The following is a 24096-nucleotide window of genomic DNA, read 5'->3' as shown; positions in this document are numbered from 1 at the left end:
TGGATGCTGCCTGACCTGTTGTGCTTTTCCATCATCACACTGTCTATCTAGGGATGGTGATGGTGGTGTCTGGCCATTATCTGTAAGGGGTTACTCTGTGAGTATGACTATGTCAGGCTGTTCCTTGACGAGTCTGTGAGACAGCTCGCCACGTTTTGGCACAAAAAAAAACAGATGGGGGGGTAGATATAGGACTGATGTTAGGGGTAGGTTCTTCACTCAGCGAGTCGTTAGTTCATGGAATGCCCTGCCAGTAACAGTGGTGGACTCTCCCTCTTTATGGGCATTTAAGAGGGCATTGGATAGGTATATGGAGGATAGTGGGTTAGTGTAGTTTAGGTTGGCTTGGATCGGCGCAACATCGAGGGCCCAAGGGCCTGTACTGCGCTGTATTCTTCTATGTTCTATGTTCTATAACAAGGTCCCAGCCTATCCAACCTCTCCTTATAACTCAAACATTCCAGTCCAGGTAGCATCCCAGTGAATGTTTCTAGTTTAATAATATATTTTCTATAATCAGGCAACCAGAACTGCATGCAGTACTCCAAATGTGGTCTCACCAATATACAGCTCCCTCCCAGCTTCCAGTCCAGGGCAAGGAGAAGCCAGGGAGCTATTAACTGGAGAGCCTGATGTTTTTGGGGCAGCACGGTGGCTCAGTGGTTAGCCCTGCTGCCTACAGCTCCAGGGACCCGGGAGCTGTCTGTGTGGAGTTTGCACATTCTCCCTGCATGGGTTTCCTCCGGGTGCTCTGGTTTCCTCCTACAGTCCAAAGATGTGCAGGTTAGGTGAATTGGCCATGCTAAATTGCCCATAGTGTTAGGTACAGGGGTAAATGTAGGAGAATGAGTCTGGACGGGTTGTTCTTCGGAGGGTCGGTACGGACTTGGTGGGCCGAAGGGCTTGTTTCCACACTGTAGGGAATCAAATCTAATCTAAAGTCGTTGAAGAGAATCCTGAGGGACTACATTTACATGTATTTGGAAAGGCAAGGACTGATTAGGGATAGTCAACATGGCTTTGTGTGTGGGAAATCATGTCTCACAAACTTGAGTTTTTCGAAGAAGTAACCAAGAGGATTGATGAGGGCAGAGTTGTAGTTGTGATCTATATGGACTTCAGTAAGGCATTTGACAAGGTTCCCCATGGGAGACTGATTAGCAAGGTTAGATCTCATGGGATACAGACAGAACTAGCCATTTGGATACAGAACTGGCTCAAAGGTAGAAGACAGAGGGTGGTGGTGGAGGGTTGTTTTTCAGACTGGAGGCCTGTGACCAGTGGAGCGCCACAAGGATCGGTGCTGGGTCCTCTACTTTTTGTCATTTACATAAATGATTTGGAAGGGAGTGTTACAAAGAGACCTTGGAGTGCAGGTTCATAGCTCCTTGAAAGTGGAGTCGCAGGTAGATAGGATAGTGAAGAAGGCGTTTGGTATGCTTTCTTTTATTGGACAGAGTATTGAGTACAGGAGTTGGGAGGTCATGTTGCTGCTGTACAGGACATTGGTTAGGCCACGTTTGGAATATTGCATGCAATTCTGGACTCCTTCCGATCGGAAGGATGTTGTGAAACTTGAAATGGTGCAGAAAAGATTTACAAGGATGTGGCCAGGGTTGGAGGATTTGAGCTACAGGGAGAGGCTGAACAGGCTGGGGCTGTTTTCCCTGGAGCGTCGGAGGCTGAGGGGTGACCTTATAGAGGTTTATGAAATCATGAGGGGCATGGATAGGATAAATAGACAAAGTCTTTTCCCTGTGGTGGGGGAGTTCAGAACTCGAGGGCATAGGTTTAGGGTGAGAGGCGAAAGATATAAAAGAGACCTCAAGGGCATCATTTTCACACAGAGGGTGGTACGTGTGTGGAATGAGCTGCCAGAGGAAGTGGTGGAGGCTGGTACAATTGCAACATTTAAGAGGCATTTGGATGGGTATATGAAAAGGAAGGGTTTGGGGGGATATGGGGCGGGTTGTGGCAGGTGGGACTAAATTGGGTTGGGATAGCTGGTCGGCATGGACAGGTTGGACCGAAGGGTCTGTTTCCATGCTGTACATCTCTATGACTCTCTGAGTGCTGTCCTGTCAGAGATGTCATCTTTTACATGAGACTTTAAACTGAGACACTGTTTGTTCTCAAGTAATATTTCAGTCATTGAATGTCAATTGAATGCCAAATGGGTGGTGGTTAGATTGTCACTTAGTGGAGATGGCCATTGCCTGGCCATTGTGTGGTGCAAATGTTGTTCGTCCATTGTCAGCCCAAGCCTAGATATTGTGCAGATCTTGTTGCATTTGAACACTGGTTGCTTCCGTACCTGAGGAGTCACGAATGGTGCTGAACATTGTGCAATCATCGGCCAACATCCCCACTTTGGTCCTTGTGATGGAGGAAAGGTCATTGATAAAGCAGCTGAAGATAGTTGGACCTAGGACGCTACCCTGAGGAACTCCTGCAGAGATGTCCTGGAACACAGGTGACTGCAAGTGTAGATACTTCCACTAGTGGGAAAGACCAGGACCTGAGGGCACAGCCTCAGAGTGAATGGACGACCCTTTAGAACTGGGATGAGTAGGAACGTCTTCAGCCAGAGGGTGGGGAATCTGTGGAACTCATTGCCGCAGAGGGCTGGGGAGGGCAAGTCATTGAGTGTATTTAAGACAGAGATAGACAGGGTCTTGATTTTTAAGGGGGATCAAGGGTTACGGGGAGAAGGCAGGAGAATGGGGTTGAGAAACCTATCAGCCATGATCAAATGGTGGAGCAGACTCATTGGGTTGAATGACTCATTTACTCCGATATCTTATTGTGTTATGAACCCCAACAAATCACAACAATCTTCCTATGTTCCAGAAATGACTCCAACCAGTCAAACATTTTCCTCCTAATTCCACAATCAACGTTTCAAAAGTGTCACTTTCCTTGGTATTTTCGAGGTTGGTGTTTGTGGGAGCTTGCTGTGCCTGACCACATCATTTCTTATACTACAGCAGTGACTACTTTCCAAAACCACCTTATTTGCTCCAAAGCTCATTGAAACATCTGGCAGTTATGAAAGGTGCAATTCAAATGCAAGTTTTTAAAAATATCTTTTTACAGATTGCTCATTGGCTCTCCCGAAATCACACTGTTCCCCAATGATCTGGGTAAACTCTCGGGCTGTTTTGTATGCAAAAAAGAACTGGTTTAAAGCCCTGAACATCTTCTTCTTACTCTGTAATTCACAGTAAGGGACCTATGGACAATTTATAATGGTTGCTGTCTAGTGATGGTTACTCAGCACCAATTCTGGAGTGGGATATGTGTAATTTGAAACAGATCACTAAATTATGGAACTTAATCAGGATGAAGGAGGTCATTTGGCCCAACTTATTTGAACTAGCTCTCTCAAGCAGCTGTTACATTTAGATATATGGTGAGTTTGGGAGAACCAAGTGATTTTAGAATCTTAGAATCGTATCGAACACATAAGGCCCTTTGGCCCATCAAGTCTGTACTGCTGAAAATACACCATTATCTACAGTGGTCGCATTTTCCCACACTAGGCCCATACCATAGAGTCAGAGAGTCATAGAGACATACAGCATGGAAAGAGACTCTTCGGTCAAACCCGTCCATGCCAACCGGATATCCCAACCCAATCTAGTCCCACCTGCAAGCACCCGGCCCATATCCCTCCAAACCCTTCCTATTCGTATACCCATCCAATTGCCTCTTAAATGTTACAATTGTACCAGCCTCCACCACTTCTTCTGGCAGCTCATTCCATACACGTACCACCCTCTGCCCAGCCTGTTCAGCCTCTCCCTATAGCTCAAATCCTCCAACCCTGGCAACATCCTTGTAAATCTTTTCTGAACCCTTTCAAGTTTCACATCTTTCCGATAGGAAGGAGCCCAGAATTGCACGCAATATTCCAACAGTGGCCTAACCAATGTCCTGTACAGCCGCAACATGACCTCCCAACTCCTGTACTCAGTAGTCTGACCAGTAAAGGAAAGCATACCAAACGCTTTCTTCACTGTCCTATCTACCTGCGACTCCACTTTCAAGGAGCTATGAACCTGCACTCCAAAGTCTTTCCTTGAATGATAGGAAATACAATTAAGGTTACATAATTCACATAACAATTGGGAACATGCATGATTGCAGCATGCAGTTCCTAACATAGGGTTCCATTCTTATGACTGCTGGTTACACTGTTGTACATCATTGGGTAAACACTATCAATTCTATACAGGCCTTGGGGTCCATGAATGAGCAAGAAAGACAGGGGGGTGAGAAACAGCACTGCTGTCTGCTTCAGAAAAACATCTGAAAATATAGCAATCTCAATGTTTTTAAAATATATATATATTTATTTATTTTAAATTCAAACACGTCAAGATTCATATTCTTGCAAAACCAACAACAAAATCAGTTATTTCTTCACATCAACCAACACTCAGCGCATTCCCCTCTCATGCTTCTGCCCACCCCAAGAAGGACTGTGTGACAAGGTGGGTACGGTGGGGGATATAGGGACACAGGGCCATTCAGCTTCTCATTTACGTTATAATCTGTTCGATCATCCCAACCTCATTTACACATCCTTGCCCCTTACCCCTTGCTGAACAAAAAGCCATCGATCGCAATCTTCTATGTGTCAATGAACATGACATCCATAGATTTTTCAGGATAGAGAGTGCCAGACTCCTTCTCCATGGATTGAGGGACAAGTCAAGTATTGCTGGAGAGAAAAATAAGTTCCTGAAGATTTTGGTTCCACAGTTCTCTGGCCCAATGCATTGAACAGACAGCTCCCCATGTGGTTCACCTATGCTCACTGTAGGCGACACAGGGATCCATTCTCTACCAACACTTGAATTATCCAGGAACTTGGAATCTGCTTTCATTTTCTCCATAGCAGTATCTCAACCAATCAGAGTTAGCTTGACCATCGTTTATCCTCCCACAGCATAAAGTGTAGAGACTGAATTTTGGAGTTTTTGCATTGGTCCTTATCTCACTATACAGCAAGTTCCATCCTTCCTGATTCCCCTCCTGAAAGTCTAACACTAACGTTTAGGCAGTTCCTACTTCATGTGGGATTTCTCCAAGAATTGAAAAAGTTTCTTTGTATAGATCAGAAAGATATTGCATTTCTACGGCAGGTTTTATATCTGCAAAAAAAAAAAAGACACCTTATTTTGGGCATCTCCAGGCCTCAGGGTGGAGGGAGATCTCTAGGCCCCAGGGTGGAGGGAGATCGCTAAGTCTCAGGGTGGAGGGAGATTGCCAGGCCTCAGGAAGGAGAGGGAGATCACCAGATCCCAGGGTGGAAAGGGATCACCAGGTCCCAAGGTGGAGAGGGATCTCCAGGCCCCAGTGAGGAGGGTGATCATCAGGCTCCAGTGTGGAGAGAGATTCCAGGCCCCAGTGTGGAGAGAGATCTCCAGGCTCCAGTGTAGAGGGAGATCTCCAGGCCCCAGTGTGGAGGGAGATCTCCAGGCTCCAGTGTAGAGGGAGATCTCCAGGCCCCAGTGTGGAGGGAGATCTCCAGGCTCCAGTGTAGAGGGAGATCTCCAGGCTCCAGAGTGGAGGGAGATCTCCAGGCCCCAGTGTGGAGGGAGATCTCCAGGCCCCAGTGTAGAGGGAGATCTCCAGGCCCCAGTGTGGAGGGAGATCTCCAGGCTCCAGTGTAGAGGGGTGTGGAGGGAGATCTCCAGGCTCCAGTGTAGAGGGAGATCTCCAGGCCCCAGAGTGGAGGGAGATCTCCAGGACCCAGTGTGGAGGGAGATCTCCAGGCCCCAGTTTGGAGGGAGATCTCCAGGCCCCAGTGTGGAGGGAGATCTCCAGGCCCCAGTGTGGAGGGAGATCTCCAGGCCCTAGTGTGGAGGGAGATCTCCAGGCCCCAGGGTGATAGAATCATAGATTCCCTACAGTGTGGAAACAGGCCATTCAGACACAAGCACCCTCTGAGCAGCGTCCCAATCAGACCCTCGTTCCCTACCCTATCCCTGTAACCCTGTATTCCCCATGGCCAATTCACCCTGACCTGCACATCTTTGGACTGTGGGAGGAAACCGGAGCACCCGGAGGAAACCCATGCAGACACGGGGAGAACGTGGAAACTCCACACAGTCAGTCGCCCGAGGCTAGAATCGAACCCAGGTCCCTGGAGCTGTGAGGCAGCAGTGCTAACCACTGAGTGGTTATTTCTCAGTGAGGGTTTCAGATTATTGAGACGTCAGTGTTTTGTACAGTGGATATGAGCAGAGTAAGTGCAGTTCCTATAATACTGTCCTGTAATGTTGCTTGGCTAATACATTGCCATTCAGTAGCGCCGGAGAGGAAAGATTCAGCTCCATTTACCACTCATTCTCTCACATAGTAACGTCATTCGGGCAGGGCTCAAAACAAAAAAAAACGATTTGCTGAAAAATCTGGAAAAAAAAGGGAGGCAGCTCACCAGCACCTTCTCGAGGGCAATTAGGGACGGGCAATAAACGCTGGGCGAGCCAGAGACACCCACAGCCCATCAATGAATAAAAAGAAGCTGATGGTGGTATAGAGAGCACGTTAGGGATCAGATAAAAGCAGTGAACATTCTGTTTCTTGATTTGTTATCGAATGTGGTGGGAGATGTCTTTGAAAGGGCTTGACAGGGCGTCATGTGTAAGGCACCACCTTTAACAGGAAAGTCCTTCGTTCATGTCTTTTGTGCCATTGAGGTCCCAAAGGCAGGAGACGATGGAAGGCGCGTTTAATAACGACAAGATTAGATTAGATTAGATTACAGCGTGGAAACAGGCCCTTCGGCCCAACAAGTCCACACCGACCCGCCAAAGCGAAACCCACCCATACCCCTACATTTACCCCTTACTTAACACTACGGGCAATTTAGTATGGCCAATTCACCTGACCCTGCACATCTTTGGACTGTGGGAGGAAACCGGAGCACCCGGAGGAAACCCACGCAGACATGGGGAGAACGTGCAAACTCCACACAGTCAGTCGCCTGAGGCGGGAATTGAACCCAGGTCTCTGGCGCTGTGAGGCAGCAGTGCTAACCACTGTGCCACCGTGCCGCCCACTAAGGCTTTCTTTGACTGGGTGCCCAGCCGCCACCTCAGGTACTGACTCCCATTGCCCTCCAGCTTCCTTGGCCGGTCATAGATGTGGGTCTGATTTTCACCAGCGGGTGGGGAGAGCAATCTTGAGGCACAGGGTTGGATGGGGGTTTTGGAGGAGAAGAGGGGTCTCGCAGTGCAATAGAAGTAACAACCCCAGGTCTAAAGCCACAGGTACAGTGCATACAGAAGAGGCAGCTGTTTCGCCATTACACGGTTCCAATTGCAACGTCCACCCACTCTTTGATGAAGCCTCTACATGTGAGCTTGGCCAGAGAGAGAGAGAGAAAGCATGGAGGAAGAGAGAGAGGGAGAGGAGTATAAGTCAGCGGAGATCGGAGTAAGCAGGGTTGGTGAGCAAACCCGGGCACCTCTGTCTAACACCGACAGTGTGTAAAAGCAGTGAAACGCCAGCGGGGATGGCACCGGCTAGCTACCCATGACTGGCTGCAAGCGTTGGGCATGAGGCTGGTAATCTCCTATTGGAAGGCTATACTGTTCCCTGTAAGCACAGGTACCCACTGGAGGTGAGGTGTGGACAGCATTGACCTGGAGACCTCCACCTCATCCTGCTCCTTTCCAATTGGAAGGCCTCAGCTGAAAGGTTTCACCAACTTCATAGCAGCATATTCCTGTGGAAATGGATGCAAAGAGTTAGATTCATCTTCTATCGTGTGCAGATTGCAATGTTATTAAAACAGCCCAGCTCGGTTCAAGCTCTCTAATGTTTTAATCCAATGTTTCTACCTCGGTGTCTATTCTCTGAGACCTTGCGCCAGCTTCTACCCAGCAACGTAAACCTGGTCATGGAAACCTGGCCCAGGAGTAGGCCACTCAGCCCCTTGAGCCTGTTCCACCATTCAATATGATCATGGATGGTCCTCTATCTCAAAGCCATCTTCTCACTTTCTCCCCATATCCCCTTGAAATCTACAGAAAATTATCTGTCTCTTTCTTGAATAATATCCTTGACCTCCACAACCTTCTGTGTTGAGAATTCCACAGCCTTTGAGTGAAAAAATCTTTCATCTCATGCTTAAATGGTCTATCCCATATTCGGAAACTGTGCCCCTGGTTCTAGACGCCCCACCCAGGGAAAATATCCTCTCTGCGTCCAGTCTATCCAGCCATGTTAGAATTTTATTCATTTCAATCAGATCCACCTCTCATACTTCTCAACCTTATTCATTTCAGCTCCAGTCAAACCAATCTCTCCCCATAGGACAGTCTTGTCAACCCCAGTATCAACCTCGTGAACCCCCGCTGTGCTCCCTCTATCCCCTTCCTGAGGGAGGGAGACCAGAACTGCTCACTATACTCCAGCTGTGATCTCACCAGTACCCTATATAACTGCAGTAAGCCATCCCTGCTTCTGAACTCAAACCCTCTTGCAATGAAGGTCAGTGTACCATTTCCCTTCCTCATTGCTTGCTGAACCCATCTGTCTACTTCCATTGGCTGGTGTACAAGGACACCCAGATCCCTTTGTACATTCACACTTCCCAATATCTCACTCTTCCTTTCTGTTTTTCATATCAAAGTGTACAGCTTCACATTCAACCGTGTTATGCTGCATCTGCCACGTGTCTGCCCACTCACTCAACAATTCCCAATCCTTCCCAGTTTTGGGTCATCAGTAAACCTGGAAATGTTCTATTTGGTGGTCCTCATCCCTTCACGTATCATTGTCAATCACTGATCCTTGCGCTACTTCACTCGTGACTACCTACCATTTGGAAAATGGCCCATTCATTCCCACTCTCTGTTTCCTCGCTGTCAACTCCTTCTTGATCCGTGGCCATATACCGCCCTCTATCCCAAGTTCAAGAATCGATTTCTACACTATTCCTCTAACCAACTATCTCTCCTTTATCTGTACATTTGCTGATGAATCCTCTTGCCCTACATTTTGATGTCACCTCTCATATCCTCAATCTCTATCTGTGCTCTGCTACCCATTAAACTCACCTCATTACCCAACTGTTTCTGTTCAGTCAACTCTCCTTAACTTATGTCCAATGACTGTTCCCCAATCTTCTAACCAACTCTCCGCCATCCCAGCTCGAAATCCATTCCCTCCCCTCTCATCCATCACTCATTCATCTTTCCTCCAGTTTTTTATACCCACGGCACTCCTCCCTCTGTCTATTGATCCCTCTTCCTACAGGGGTGGGGGGTGTCACACTGTAGACCCTCAGACATTTGTGGCTGAGGATATTCATCAGCCTTTAATCCCATTGGGCGTTCCCACAAGTGCCAATCAGTCTGAATCCCTTCCTCATCCTTGATGTACCATGCCTGAAATCCACCCTTAATACAGGGAAATCCGAAGCCGCCCGAGTTCTCAATGCATCCGGCTATTTCCCTCTGGTCTCTGTACATCACTGGGATCAATGGAACCCTCCTATAGGATCACTCCTGGGAGATGGAGCATCTGGGTTCTAGCCAAGTCTACAGCAAGAGGTTAACCAGTTAGCTACAAATCTTAGATCATGAGGAGAGATTATACAAACAGCCACGTGTCCCCTGGAGTATTTGAGATTTAACTGTGATCGCAATGAGGCATTTAGAATAAATAATAAGATGAGATAGCAAATCTCTTTCCACTGGTGGTAGCGGCAATGGGAGGGCAGGGATGGAGAGAGTCGGGGGAGAGGCATTAAGTGGATCTCTCAGCCAGGAAACATAAAGCTAAACTCACAATTTAGCTCCTCACAATTCCCAATCCCTCCCAGTTTTGTGTCATCAGTAAACCTGGAAATGTTGTATTTGGTGACCCTCATCCTTTCATGTATCATTGTCAATCACTGATCCTTGTGCTACCTCCAGGCTAGGAGGTAGGCCTGGAGCCATGCCAAGGCCTAGAGAAGTTAGGCATCAATTCTTTACATGTACAGAGCATGGGCCAAATGTGATACTGTCTCCCACGCAAACCTAGTTAGAGGCTATGGGCTCGAACAACATTCCAACACTAGGACTTGAGATTGCATTCCAGAACTTGCTGCATCCCCAGGCCAAGCTCCTCTAATCCGATCCTAACATCAACAGACAATATGACAAATCACCCACGTGTGTCTGAATGCAGGACCAATCAGATCCAACCAATCCTCTCGATCGTCAGTAACCTGATGGAAGGTGTCATCAACAGTGCTCAGCAATAACCTGCTCAGTGACACCCAGTTTGGGTCCCACCAGGGTCACTCAGCTCCTGACCTCATTACAGCCTTGGGTCAAACATGGACAAAAGAGCTGAATTCCAGAGGGGAGGGGAGTAATTGTAACGAGGTCAGCCAGGTAGACCTCATAGAATATGAGTTCCCTGACTGGGGCTGTTAATCTGGTGCAAACAGGGAGCCCTGGCTGACAGATATAAACAGGAGTGTCAGAGGTTCTGTTCACTCTGAGAGCTGGCTCTGAGGGAGTTGGATCAGTCTCAAGGACTCTCCACGTGTAAATGAAGGGTGATTTGGTGACGGATATTGGCCTCTGCAGAATTATTTCAGTAAGGTGAGAGTGAGAACCCTTGACATCAAGGCTGCATTGAAACATGAGGAGGCCACTCAGCCCCTTCAGCTCATTAAACAGGAACAGGAGGAGGCCATTCAGCCCCTCAATCCTTATACACAGGAACAGGAGGAGGCCATTCAGCCCCTCAACACTGTTACACAGGAACAGAAGTAAGCCTTTCAGGCCCTCAATCCTGTTACAGAGGAACAGAAGGAGGCCATTCAACCCCTCAATCCTGTTACACAGGGACAGAAGGACGCCATTCAGCCCCTCAATCCTGTTACACAGGGACAGGAGGCCATTCAGCCCCTCAATCCTGTTACACAGGAACAGAAGGACACCATTCAGCTGCTGAAGCCCATTCGGCAAATTGAATGAGGTTATATCTGGAATCCTAACTCATTTCCTTGAAGAGAAATACCCAACAAGACCTTATCTAAGTTTTCTAAATTCCACTCCAGAGTCCATGGCCTTTTGGAGCAGCCTGCCTCAGATTTTCACAATTCACCCCCAAGTCGCTTGATTTTAATTATAAAAGTTGAAACTTTATTGCTGGAACAGCACAGCAGGTCAGGCAGCATCCAGGGAACAGGAGATTCGACGTTTCGGGCACAGGCCCTTCTTCAGGATATAAACCTGTGCCCCTTTATTCTGGGCTCAATGACCAGGGAACAATCATTTCTCTGTCAATGACTGTAGAGTTTCAACACATAATCCAGCTGTAACACATGATTCTTTGGCAATGTAAAAGGTTGTTTCCCCTTGAGGGAGAGGACCAGACAATTGTTGCTGTGTCACCATCGTCTTACCAGGCCATGGGGCCTGCTCTCTCATTAGAGAGAAGCGACTGGTGGGGATTTAACCTGAGGGTCACCAGACCTCAGATGAGGGAAAAGATTGAGAAGGAGAGTCCTTCATGGTAACTTTCAATCCGGTGATGGGAATTTGAACCCATGCTCTTGGCAAAACATTACTCTGTCAATCGACGATCCAGCCAACTGAGCTAAGCCAATTCCCTCCAGAAGGTATAATCTCAGTGAAGGGAGGGAGACAGAGATGAGGAGGACGTACTTCCCCCAGAGGGGAGTCAAGCTATGGAATTCTTTACGAGATTGGGTCATCCAGTGTACTCAAGGCTGAGGTAGACAGGTTTTTGATCAGGGAGGAAATCAAGGGTTATGGGGAAAAGGCAGGAAAGTACAGAGTTGGTGCTCCAGCCGCGTGATACCTAATTAGCATATCCCTTAATCAGGCTAATGCTCTGTCATGGGTTCAAATCCCACTTGGCGACTGGTAGAATTTATAATCAATTCCTAAATCTAGTTTCATGATCATGAAACTAACATTAATTGATTAAATTGGTTCACTAATGTCCTTCAGGGATGGAAATCTGCCTCCCATGCCTGAGGTGGCCTACATGTGACTCCAGAACCACAGCAACATGATGACCTCTTACCTACCTTCAGAAATGGCAGAGTAAGCCGCTCAGAGTAATTACAAATGATTAGTAGAACATAGAACATGTTGCATTGACCTTTTATCCTACTCTAAGTTCAGGATAACCTACATACCCTTCATTTTACTATCATTCATGTGCCTATCCAAGAGTCACTTAAATGTCCCTCATGTCTCTGACTCTACTACCACCGCTGGCATTGCATCCCACACACCCACCACTCTCTGGGTAAAGAACCTACCTCTGACATCTCCCTTATACTTTCCTCCAATCACCTTAGAATGATGCCCGCTTGTGACAGCCATTTCCATCCTGGGGAAAAGTCTCTGGCTGTCCACTCTATTTCTCAACATCTTGTACACCTCTATCAAGTCACCTCTCATCCTTCTTCTCTCCAATGAGAAAAGCTCGAGCTCCTTCAACCTCTCTTCACAAGACATGCCCTCCAGTCCAGGCAGCATCCTGGTAAATCTCCTCTACACCCTCTCTAAAGCTTCCACATCCTTCCTATAATGAGGTGACCAGAACTGAACACAATATTCCAAATGTGGTCGAACCAGGGCTTTGTAGAATGACTCCCACACCCTGTCAAAGGATGGAAAAAAACCTGTGTGCATGGTGTAGGCACAACCAGTCGTCTGTCAAACTCACCGGGAAGGAGTAAAGGAAGATGACGACAAACAGAATCAGGATAAGGAACACCAAAAACGCCAGGATCACCCACCGGAACTTCCTCCAGACGATGTACTTCAGGGTCTTCAAGGGGGAGGTGAACCAGAGGAAGGAGGTGTCTGGTCGCCTATCACACAATGATGAGGAGATGGTTAGAACTTGCTGCAGTTACCAAGGCTCGTCAAGTTCATATTCAACCAGCCAGCTACAGTACAACAACAACACTTTCAAGGTCAGCTCGAAAACAGTCCGAGACACCGTTCGGCTGTGGGAGGTGCATGAGTTCTTGTTCTTCTGGAACTTGGTGACACAGAAGCCAATGATCCCTCTCCCTCACTGATCCAGGGACACAGGTATGGGCCAGAGTTGAAGTAGTTGACAGGGATCTAAAGGACTACAGAGATAGGGCTGGAGGACAGGACTTGCTGCGTTTGCTCTTTCAAGATCTGGTTTGGACACAATGCGTTGGATGGCCTCCTTCTGTACTGTAAATTCTGTGATTTCTATCCAGCTCCAGTGTGCTCCAAGTACAGGGGGTGTATTGGAATTGTTAAGGGGCCCTGCGTTAAAACTGATGCCACTGTCAGAGATGTGAGAGAGCCAGAGCTGTTTTTAATTCCATTTAACATCACCTCACTTCTATGTCCTTGTCAGTGAATGGAATCAATTGGTCACAAGGTGATGGCCAGGGCTGGACTGCTTAGCCTCTAAGCATCCCAGTACGGGAACCGTTAATCTTAGAGTTCAGTTGCCATCTTAACCTCTCCCCACCCAACTCCCACAAAGCTGGGCGTACAAAAGGGAACACAATGAATGGTTAAACTGACCTTCGTTTCTCTCAGTGTGAGGCAACTGGAGTTTCACACCCAATGCTTGATTCCACTGGGCACACAGCCAGTGAAAGGGCATGATTGGGGTCAAACAGCAAGACAAGGTCGAAGGCAGGTCAAGGGTCAGGTACAGCAAGGGACGAAAGGGTGTGAGAATAATTTATAAAAACATTATAAGCCAAAGCAACGCATGAAGGGGCAATGCTCTGAAAGCTTGTGATTTGAAATAAATCTGTTGGACAATAACCTGATGTTGTGTGACTTCTGACTTCGGCCTCACCAGTCCAACACCAGCACCTCGACATCAGGAAGGAACGGACCCAGAAGTGAAATGTTTTTCAAATCACTCATTGGGTGATGCTGGCTAGGCCTAGCATTTATTGCCCGTCCCTAGTTGCCCCTTGAAAAGATGGGGGTGAGCTGCCTTCTTGAACCGCTGCAGTCCATGTGCTGTGGGTTGACCCACAATGCCCTGAGGGAGGGAATTCCAGGAATTTGACCCAGTGACGGTGAAGGAACGGCAAACAGGACGGTAACTGTCACTATCATCATTAGGCAGGAAAGTGATAGAGGGGACTGTCTGTCCAAATTCTCAAACATAGCAATCTTGATGGGCAAAGACAACCTTCTCCCAGCCCTGAAGTCAGGTGATACAGCAGTAATGCAGCTGAGGACTACTCAGTGCAATGAAATGTTATTGATACAGACATGAGGTGAGAAGAATGCCCAGTGATGGAGATTAGAGTCAAATACACATGTATAGGTGCTGCATTTTGGGAAGGGAAATCAGGACAGGATTTATACACTTCTTGGTAAGGGCCTGGGAGGTGTAGCTAAACAAAGAGACCTTGGAGTGTAGGTTCATAGCTCCTTGAAAGTCGAGTCGCAGGTAGATTGGATAGTGAAGAAGGAGTTTGCTATGCTTTCCTTTGTTGGTCAGAGCATTGAGTACAGGAGTTGGGAGGCCATGTTGCGGCTGTACAGGACATTGGTTAGGCCACTTTTGGAATATTGCGTGCAATTCTGGTCTCCTTCCTATCGGAAAGGTGTTGTGAAACTTGAAAGGGTTCAGAAAAGACTTACAAGGATGTTGTCAGGGTTGGAGGATTTGAGTTACAGGGACAGGCTGGGGCTGTTTTCCCTGGAGCGTCGGAGGCTGAGGGGTGACCTTACAGAGGTTTACAAAATCATGAGGAGCGTGGATAGGATAAATAGACTAAAGTCTTTTCCCTGGGGTCAGGGAGTCCAGAACTAGATGGCATAGGTTTAGGTGAGAGGGGAAAATTATGAAAGAGACCTACGGGATAACATTTTCACACAGAGGGTGGTGTGTGTATGGAATGAGCTGCCAGAGGAAGTGGTGGAGGCTGGTACAATTGCAACATTTAAAAGTCATCTGGATGGGTATGTGAATAGGGCTGAAAATGTGTTGCTGGAAAAGCGCAGCAGGTCAGGCAGCATCCAAGGAGCAGGAGGATCGCGTTTTGGGCATGAACCCTTCTACAGGAATTTCGGCTCATGCCCAAAATGCGATTCTCCTGCTCCTTGGATGCTGCCTGACCTGCTACGCTTTTCCAGCAACACATTTTCAGCTCTGATCTCCAGCATCTGCAGTCCTCACTTTCTCCTGGGTATACGAATAGGAAGCGTTTGGAGGGATATGGGCCGGGTGCTGGCAGGTGGGACTAGATTGGGTTGGGATGTCTGGTCGCCATGGACGCATTAGACCGAAGGATCTGTTTCCATGCTGTACATCTCCATGACTCCATGACTCTATGTTTGATTTAACTCCTCGATCATCATTGGTACATGAACTGTGTTCTGATCAGTTTGCCATGGAACCCCTACCTGTTGGTATCACACTTTTTTCCCCTGTGCCTTGCCCCAATCAGATCCTGCGTAAAGAGGAGCATTAATTGTTCCTCTGTCAACATTGCCAACAGGGAGAAGTGTCCAAGTCTCACACTGCCCTGGGCTTGACAATTGTCAGTCCAAACCCTGGAGCTCTCTCCCTGACACCAGCAATGAGAGTTCCTTCACTGAGTGGACTGCTGGGAGTCCAGGGACAGGGACCTCACCGCTACCTTAAGGGGCAGCTAGGAATGGACAAGAAATGCCAATAAAGCCAATGATGCCCTCACCCTGAGAACGATCAGAAACGGTTCTGAAGGAGGGTCAACGGACTCAAACCGTTAACTCTGAGTCACCCTGTCTCTGCAGAGATGCTGCCAAGCCTGCTCTGTCATTCCCTGTGTTGACAGTATTTTGTTTGTACAAGAATTAAGATTGAGCTGATGGCTATTTGTGACTTAGCCAAGCTCGGAGAGGACTGCCTGTGCAGCGTCTGAGTGCCCACAGCGTCCACACACACCGAGACCTCCTTACTTTGGTTGCTCCAGTTTCGGGTTCATATTGGGCTCATCCCGGCCCTGCCCAGCAGGACGTTCCTCCTTCTCCTCCTCCGTCACGATCTCCAGGGTCATCTCCACTTTGCCCTGTCGAGGGAAGAGGCACAAACCAAACAAAATCAGAGCTTCAGCCACACTCGGCCAACAGAGACAGCCAGGCCCTTTTACCCGACACATTCACAAATTCGGAAGCAGCAGATTGTCAGAGTAGGGAAGGGAAAGGTCTTGCATTGCTATAGCACCTCCCACAACACCACAGAGGTGCTCTGCACGGCCAGTGAAATCTGCAAGAAAACACAAGTGTGCGACATGTGAACAGGAGTTGGCCATTCAGTCCCTTTACGGCGGCTGTGCTGTCACTGAGCCGTTTTGGGGCCCGTATCTTGGAGGGGGCGGCAGAGGAGGTTCACAAGAATGATTCCAGGGATGATGGGCTTGTCATATGAGAAGCGATTGGGGACTCTAGGTCCAGAGATTAGAAGGATGGGGAGGCGGGAGGGGGGGCGCGTAGTGGGATCTCACTGAAACTTACAGAGAGACCTGGACAGAGTGGATGTGGAGGAGATGTTTCCACTGATAGGAGAGAGTAGGACCCAAAGGCACAGCCTCAGGGTGAGGGGATGACCCTTTAGAACTGAGATGAGGAGGAATTTCTTCAGCCGGAGGGTGGGGAATCTGTGGAACTCATTGTCACAGAGGGCTGAGGAGGCCAAGTCATTGAGTGCATTTAAGATAGAGATAGGTAGGGTCATGATTGGTATTGGAGGGGGGGGGGGGGGTTAATGGTTATGGGGAGAAGGCAAGAGAATGGGGTTGAGAAACATATCAGCCATGATCCAATGATGGTGCAGACTCGATGGGCCGAATGGTCTAATTCTGCTTCTATACGTTCTTTTGATATTATTCTTAAAAGGTGACACTAGAGACGATGGGAATGAGTTGGCTGTGCCATGACATGACATGACAGATCTGGACTGCGCGGACGGGTCAACGGACATGGAAGGATGGAACTTGATATTGAGTCCTGAAGGCTGCAGGGTCCCCAAGTGGCAACTGAAATGCTGTTCCTCCAGCCCGGTGATAGCAGCCAGCCAATCAGAGGCCAACAGCTCTTGTGCTCAGCAGCGCTTCAGAGGAGGTTGTGGCTGCTGGTGGAAGCACACCCCCTGGAGCCCAGGACCAGGAGGCCCCAGAACAAAAGAAAGCACAGTGGAGTGAGGAGTGGGGCGACGTTCGAGATGGTGCGCAGTGGGGAGAGGAGGTTGGGGGCAGTGGAATCTGGAGTAAGGACAATCGGCTGGGTCCAATGGACAGTCTCTTGCCCGATGCCCTATCCCTCAATGAGGCACTGATGATCTTTGATTGGGGTGTATCATTTTAATCCAGAGGTTAGGAACATCACACCGAAATTCACACAACTGTGGGGGGTGTTGGGGTGTGTGGGGGCGGGGAATGAGGCCTGAAGCTGGTTCCTAATTGATCATTTAATGGCTTCAATTGGCAGTAAGGGCACCAATGTTAACAAATGGCTTTTCTGGAGGAGGTTGGCAGGTGTCAGGATTGGGATACACCACCATCCTTCCTTAATGAGGTGCTGCTCCTGCCTCCAAGCTCGCCCCCTGCAGGAGTGGAAGATGCTGTCCCTAGACTCTTGACCACTCTATTCCTGATGAAGGGCTTTTGCCCGAAACGTCGATTTTCCTGCTCCTCGAATGCTGCCTGACCTGCTGTGCTTTTCCAGCACCACTCTGATCTAAACTCTTGACCACTCAGCATCCACTTGGTGAAGTTCTCAAAAAGATTTATGTTTCGATGAGACCGCCTCTCACTCTTCTAACCACTAGAAAGGGTTGGTCCATTTCCTACTCAATCTCTCCTCATTGGACAACCCTCTTTTCCCAGGAGTTGTCCACTGATTCCCTTTATCTCCTGTGATTGCCAATTTGCACACAGAAAGCTCCAAGACATCTCCATGTAATGGCAACCAACCAGAATTACAGGAGCTCAGTGGGTTTAGCAGCATCCATAGGGACAGGAATAGACCATTCATCTCCTCGAATCTGTTCCTCTATTCAATGAAATCACGGCTGATCTGTGGCCTAACTCCATTATGTAGCCTTCAGCCTGTATCTTTCAATACCTTCAATTAAAACATTTTCAATCTATTTCAGATTTTAAATCACCAAATCAATCTGTGGAGAGAGAAACATTTGGAATTCAAGTTCACAATGTCAGATGTTGTGAAACTTGAAAGGGTTTAAAGTCATAGAGTCATAGAGATGTACAGCACAGAAACGGACCCTTCAGTCCAACTTGTCCATGCTGGCCAGGTATCCCAACCTAATCTAGTCCCACCTGCCACCACCTGGCCCATATCCCTCTAAACCCTTCCTATTCATATACTCATCCAGATGCCTCTTAAATGTTGCAATTGTACCAGCCTCCACCACTTCCTCTGGCAGCTCATTCCATACACGTACCACCCTCTGTGTGAAAAGGTTGCCCCTTAAGTCTCTTTTGTATCTTTCCCCTCTCACCCTAAACCTATGCCCTCTAGTTCTGACTCCCCAATCCCAGGGAAAAGACTTTGTCTATTTATCCTATCCGTGCCCCTCTTGATTTTGTAAACCTCTATAAGGTCACCCCTCAGCCTCCGACGCTCCCGGGTAAACAGCCCCAGCCTATTCAGCCTTTCCTGATAGCTCAAATCCTCCAACCCTGGCAGCATCCTTGTCAATCTTTTCTGCAACATTTCAAGTTTCACAACATCCTTCCAATAGGAAGGAGACCAGAATTGCACGCAGTAATCCATAAGTACTAGAATGTTGCCAGGGTTGGAGGGTTTGAGCTATAGAGAGAGGCTGAACAGGCTGGAGCTGTTTTCCCTGGAGCGTCAGAGGTTGAGGGGTGACCTTACAGCGGTTTACAAAATTATGAGGGGCATGGATGGGATAAATAAACAAAGTCTTTTCCCTGGGTCGGGGAGTCCAGAACTAGAGGGCATAGGTTTAGAGTGAGAGGGGAAAGATATAAGAGGGACCGAAGGCTGCAAATTTATCACGCAGAGGGTGATACGTGTATGGAATGAGCTGTCAGAGGAAGTGGTGGAAGCTGGTACAATTACAACATTTAAAAGGCATCTGGATGGGGATATGAATAGGAAGGGTTTAGAGGGATATGGGCCAAGTGCTGGCAAATGGGATTAGATAAATTTATGATATCTGTTCAGCATGGATGAGTTGGACCGTACGGTCTGTTTCCGTGCTGTGACTCTATGACTCTATGACTCGAATCATTAACTCTGCTTACTCTCTCCAGACAGATGCTGCCAGATCTTCTGAGTTTATGTAGCAATTCCTGTCTTTATTTACGATCTCCACAGGACGTCGCTCTTATTTGTGGTTGAGTGGTAAACATTGTGCATTCTTCGAAGAGTGCTACAAGGTGTCCCACATCCACCCGAGAACGGGCTTCAGTCCAACAACTCAACGGGAAGGCAGCAGTACCCCTATGTGAAAGGCGCTATCTAAATGCAAGTTAGCACGGGGGACCCTGAGCTGATCGGCAAGTGAGGATGAGGTGAATTCTTACAGCAAGGATCTTCTCTCCATGTGACTCAGCAACACAGGGCCACCAACCCTTCACCGATTTCTGCTCAAACAGAGAGACATGTTTCTCACTCTCCAGCACCATCAGACCGCACTTCTCGGGAGACTTGGCCGGTTTTGGCATCCTGTTGAGATCCATCTGAATCGACCCTAAAGGCAATGAAGGACTTCAATCAAAGGGTCCACCAAGAAAAACCCAGGATTGATCGTAACTCTCAGTGATTCTCTCTCACACCCCCACAGACAGAATTACAGAATCCTTCCAGGGTGGAAGCAGGCCATTCTGCCCATTCTCACCTTCCCCTTTGGCGGCATGGTGGCTCAATGGTTCACGTGGCTGCCTCACAGTACCAGGAACCCAGGTTCAATTCCAGCCTCAGGAGACCATTTGTGTGGAGTTTGCACATTCTCCCTGGGTCTGCGTGGTTTTCCTCCGGGTGCTCCGCTTTCCTCCCACAATCCAAAGATGTGCAGGTCAGGTGAATTGGCCATGCTAAATTGCTCATAGTGTTAGGTGCATTACTCAGGGGTAAATATCAGGTAAGGGAATGGATCTGGGTGGGCTACTCTTCGGAGGGTTGGTGTGGACTTGTTGGGCTGAAGGGCCTGTTTCCACACTGTAGGGAATCCAATCTAATCCAAGACTCCTTCTATACCCCCGACCCAAAGAGCATCCTAATCACACCCACTCCTTCCTTGTATCCCTACATTGGCTAACCCAACTAGCCTGCACATCCCAGGACACTATAGGCAATTGCCCATGGCCAATCCACTGAACCTGGACTGGGGGGAGGAAACCGGAGCATCTGGAGGAAACCCACGCAGACACGGGGAGAATGCGCAAACTCCACACAGACAGTCCCCCGAGGCTGGAATCGAACCTGGGTCCCTGGTGCTGTGAGGCAGCAGTGCTAACCACTGAGCCACTGCACTACCCATTTTACTCTCAGTCCAGAAGCTTTGGGGTCACTTTAACAGAGACTGCTTTTATTTGCGCATTGTGTTCACACTGTCCAAACCCAAGCCCTTGAACATCACAAAGACATTTGAGATGATGAGTGTAATGCAGATTTGTCCACTCGCTGGCAGAGACCAGGAATATCGCAGGTCCGATGCTTAAACCAGGAGGACTTTCCTTACAAAGAGGTGATGAGGTTTAAAAACCAAAATATTCACGAGAGGTGGGTGCAGCATTTATAGCCCATCCCTAGTTGCCCCTTGAGAAGATGGGGATGAGCTGCCTTCTTGAACTGCTGCAGTCAGTGGCTTTATTGGAGATGGGTCTGTCACATTTCACGTTTACCAACTCGACCTCCCCACTTACTCCAGGAAAATCCGGCCTATCTTGGATTGTCGCACGTTAATCCATGATAACACACAGTGCGGGATACTGGAATACTCTGATCTGCCCTCTGGGCAATAAATGCTGTCCTAGCCAGCGATGCCCACATGCCCCGTAAATGAATAAATGAATGAACGAGAAAGAAATTCGAGTTTTGTAACTCCCACTCAGAGAGGCTGCAGCAACCTACCCAGATAGTCATCGAAGGAGAATTTATCGTTGTCCCAGATCTGGAGGATGAGTTGAGGTGCAATTTTTGTTTGCGTCTTATCCAGACTCCAGAAATGTTCCTGGAAGAGAAGCAGAGAAAGTCTTGACTTGGTGGGTTTGTATCACATTGGAACCTTCTCAAAATGGCTCAGGGTTCAAGTCAACCAGAGCCACCAAGAGGCACCTGGGATTGGGACCAGGTCAGTGTCGGAACCGAGGCCCTGCATTCACAGCCCTCAGAGTCAACACCAAACACTGTCCCCATCAAACACTCCCAGGACGTGGGCAGCATGGGGTTAGGTACAGAATAAAGCTCCCTCTACACTGTCCCAAACACTTCAGCAGCAAGTCTAACATCATGTACATTCTCGTATCTTGCAGCTTGTATGGGAGGTGCTTGGATATTATGTCAAATGCCAGGATCCCTGGACTTCATTCAGTGAAGTCAAAGAAATTTTTAATGCACTGGGGAATGACCATCTCCAACAGGTCATTGGCATTACCATTGTGGAAATCCCTGCATCACCCATGTTCTGGAGATAAACATCGATCTTGAATTTAGCTCAATCAGCCTCATTCATGCTGAGACCACAAGGGATTACAGACTGTATATTCATTAGGGAGTGACTCACCTCCTGACTCCACAAAGCCTGTCCACCACCTACAAGGCACAAGTCAGGAGGGTGATGGAATATTCCCCACTTACCTGGATGGGGGCAGCTCCAACAACACTCAAGAAGCTTGACACCATCAAGGACAAAGCAGCCCAGCACCACATCCACAAACATCCCCTCCCTCCATCACCAATGCTCAGTAGCAGCAGTGTGTACCATCTACAAGATGCCCTGCAGGAATTCACCAAAGATCCTCAGACAGCACCTTCCAAACCCACAACCACTTCCATCCAGAAGGACAAGGACAGCAGATACATGGGAACACCACCCCCTGCACGTTCCCCTCCGAGCCTCTCACCATCCTGACTTAGAACATAGAAAAGTACAGCACAGAGCAGGCCCTTTGGCCCACGATGTTGTGCCGAGATTTAATCCTAATGTAAAATATAGTAACAATCTACGCACACCTCAACTTGGAAATATATCGCTGTTCCTTCACTGTCACTGGGTCAGAATCCTGGAATACCCTCCCTCAGGGCATTGTGGGTCAACCCACAGCACCTGGACTGCAGCAGTTCAAGAAGGCAGCTCACCCCCACCTTCTCAAGGGACAACTTGGGATGGGCAATAAATGCTGGCTTTAACAAAGATGCCCACATCTCAGGAACAAATTAAAAAATGGCAAGCCTTATTTCCCAAACGAAGAGGAGATCTGTACCTTAGCACATAGACACGGCAGCACGGTGGCTCAGTGGTTAGCAAGGCTGCCTCACAGTGCCAGGGTCCCAGGTTCGATTCCAACCTCGGGTGACTGTCTGTGTGGAGTTTGCATGTTCTTCCCGTGTCTGCGTGGGTTTCCTCCCACAGTCCAAAGATGTGCAGGTTAGGTGAATTGGCCATGCTAAATTGCCCACAGAGTTAGGTGCATTAGTCACGGGTAAATATGGGGAATGGTTCTGGGGGATTTACTCAGAGGGTCAGTGTGGACTAGTTGGGCCGAAAGGCCTATTTCAACACAGTAGGGAATCTAATCTAATCTGACACTTTCCGGAGAGCAATAAGTGGGGAGACAATGACGAAACGGGAGTAAAACAGAATTCTGAGTGCAACAATAAAGACGAGAAGCAATCCCAGCCTGGCCACGCAGGGTTTAGACATGAAAGACGTTTTAAATGAGTCCTTCTACCTCCCCCAGACGGCTCCTACCTCCCCCTCACCTTCTTGGCAATGGAGCAGACTTGTTCGGTTGGCAAATACTCAAACGGGAAGATGAATCGCCAGTTGAAGTTTCCTTCTCCACCCATCGACCTGTAATGGACGTCTGTTTTCTGTTTGTTGCCCTCATAGCCCACAAGCCAGCTGGAGACAGAGAGTGTGTGTGTGAGAGAGAGAGAGAGACAGAGAGAGAGAGAGAAAGAGAGAGTCAGAGACACCTCATAATAGCCCCGCAGAGCCTGGAGTCTCTCTGTCACGTGTCACAATGTTACAACGGTTGCAAGGAAACTCTGCACATTCACCAGATAGGACATCTCTGGGCCTTCAGCCATGTCGATGTGAACAAATTCTCTTTTTCTTTTTAAAGGAACATTTAGTGTTTGACAATAAGTGCCAACCTTGCCATCATCCAACGAATGAATGCAAACTTTAAAATTACGCAGTGCCTTCGATCAGAGAGAAACAAGGACCTCACAGGAGCAATTACCAAACAGAATGGACATTGGACCAAAATGTCACAACCTCTTAACACAGTAGCAGGTTATTCAGCGTATTATCGAAGCAGAAACAAAGAGTCCTGAGAGACAGGATGTACATGTATTTGGAAAGGCAAGGACTGATTCGGGACAGTCAACATGGCTTTGTGTGTGGGAAATCATGTCTCACAAACTTGATTGCGTTTTTTGAAGAAGTAACAAAAAGGATTGATGAGGGCAGAGCGGTAGATGTGATCTATATGGACTTCAGTAAGGCATTCAACAAGGTTCCCCATGGGAGACTGATTAGCAAGGTTAGATCTCATTGAATACAGACAGAACTAGCCATTTGCATACAGAACTGGCTCAAAGGTAGAAGACAGAGGGTGATGGTGGAGGGTTGTTTTTCAGACTGGAGGCCTGTGACCAGTGGAGTGCCACAAGGATCGGTGCTGGGTCCACTACTTTTTGTCATTTATATAAATGATTTGGATGTGTGCATAAGAGATACAGTTAGTAAGTTTGCAGACGACACCAAAATTGGAGGTGTAGTGGACAGCGAAGAGGGTTACCTCAGATTACAACAGGATCTGGACCAGATGGGCCAATGGGCTGAGAAGTGGCAGATGGAGTTTAATTCAGATAAATG

At 48.1% G+C, this 24096-nt stretch overlaps 1 protein-coding gene across 1 annotated transcript in view; it reads right to left on the bottom strand.

Annotated features, from left to right (window-relative positions):
- Positions 1-7078: 7078 nt before the first annotated feature.
- LOC122554658 (dysferlin-like) overlaps positions 7079-24096 on the bottom strand; it is a 283205-nt gene continuing 266187 nt past the window's right edge. Inside the window, exons 33-38 of the mRNA XM_043700348.1 lie at positions 22974-23115; positions 21123-21222; positions 19574-19740; positions 15960-16069; positions 12724-12871; positions 7079-7741 (exon numbers count right to left, since the gene is read on the bottom strand). Coding sequence (XP_043556283.1) covers positions 7703-7741; positions 12724-12871; positions 15960-16069; positions 19574-19740; positions 21123-21222; positions 22974-23115 — 706 coding nt within the window. The 3' untranslated portion in view covers positions 7079-7702. The remainder of the gene's footprint in view (positions 7742-12723; positions 12872-15959; positions 16070-19573; positions 19741-21122; positions 21223-22973; positions 23116-24096) is intronic.

The sequence above is a fragment of the Chiloscyllium plagiosum genome, chromosome 1 (genome assembly GCF_004010195.1).
Source record: "Chiloscyllium plagiosum isolate BGI_BamShark_2017 chromosome 1, ASM401019v2, whole genome shotgun sequence".
Classification (NCBI taxonomy): domain Eukaryota; kingdom Metazoa; phylum Chordata; class Chondrichthyes; order Orectolobiformes; family Hemiscylliidae; genus Chiloscyllium; species Chiloscyllium plagiosum.
Note: the sequence above shows the minus strand (reverse complement) of the source record. Positions and strands in the feature narration are given on the sequence as shown.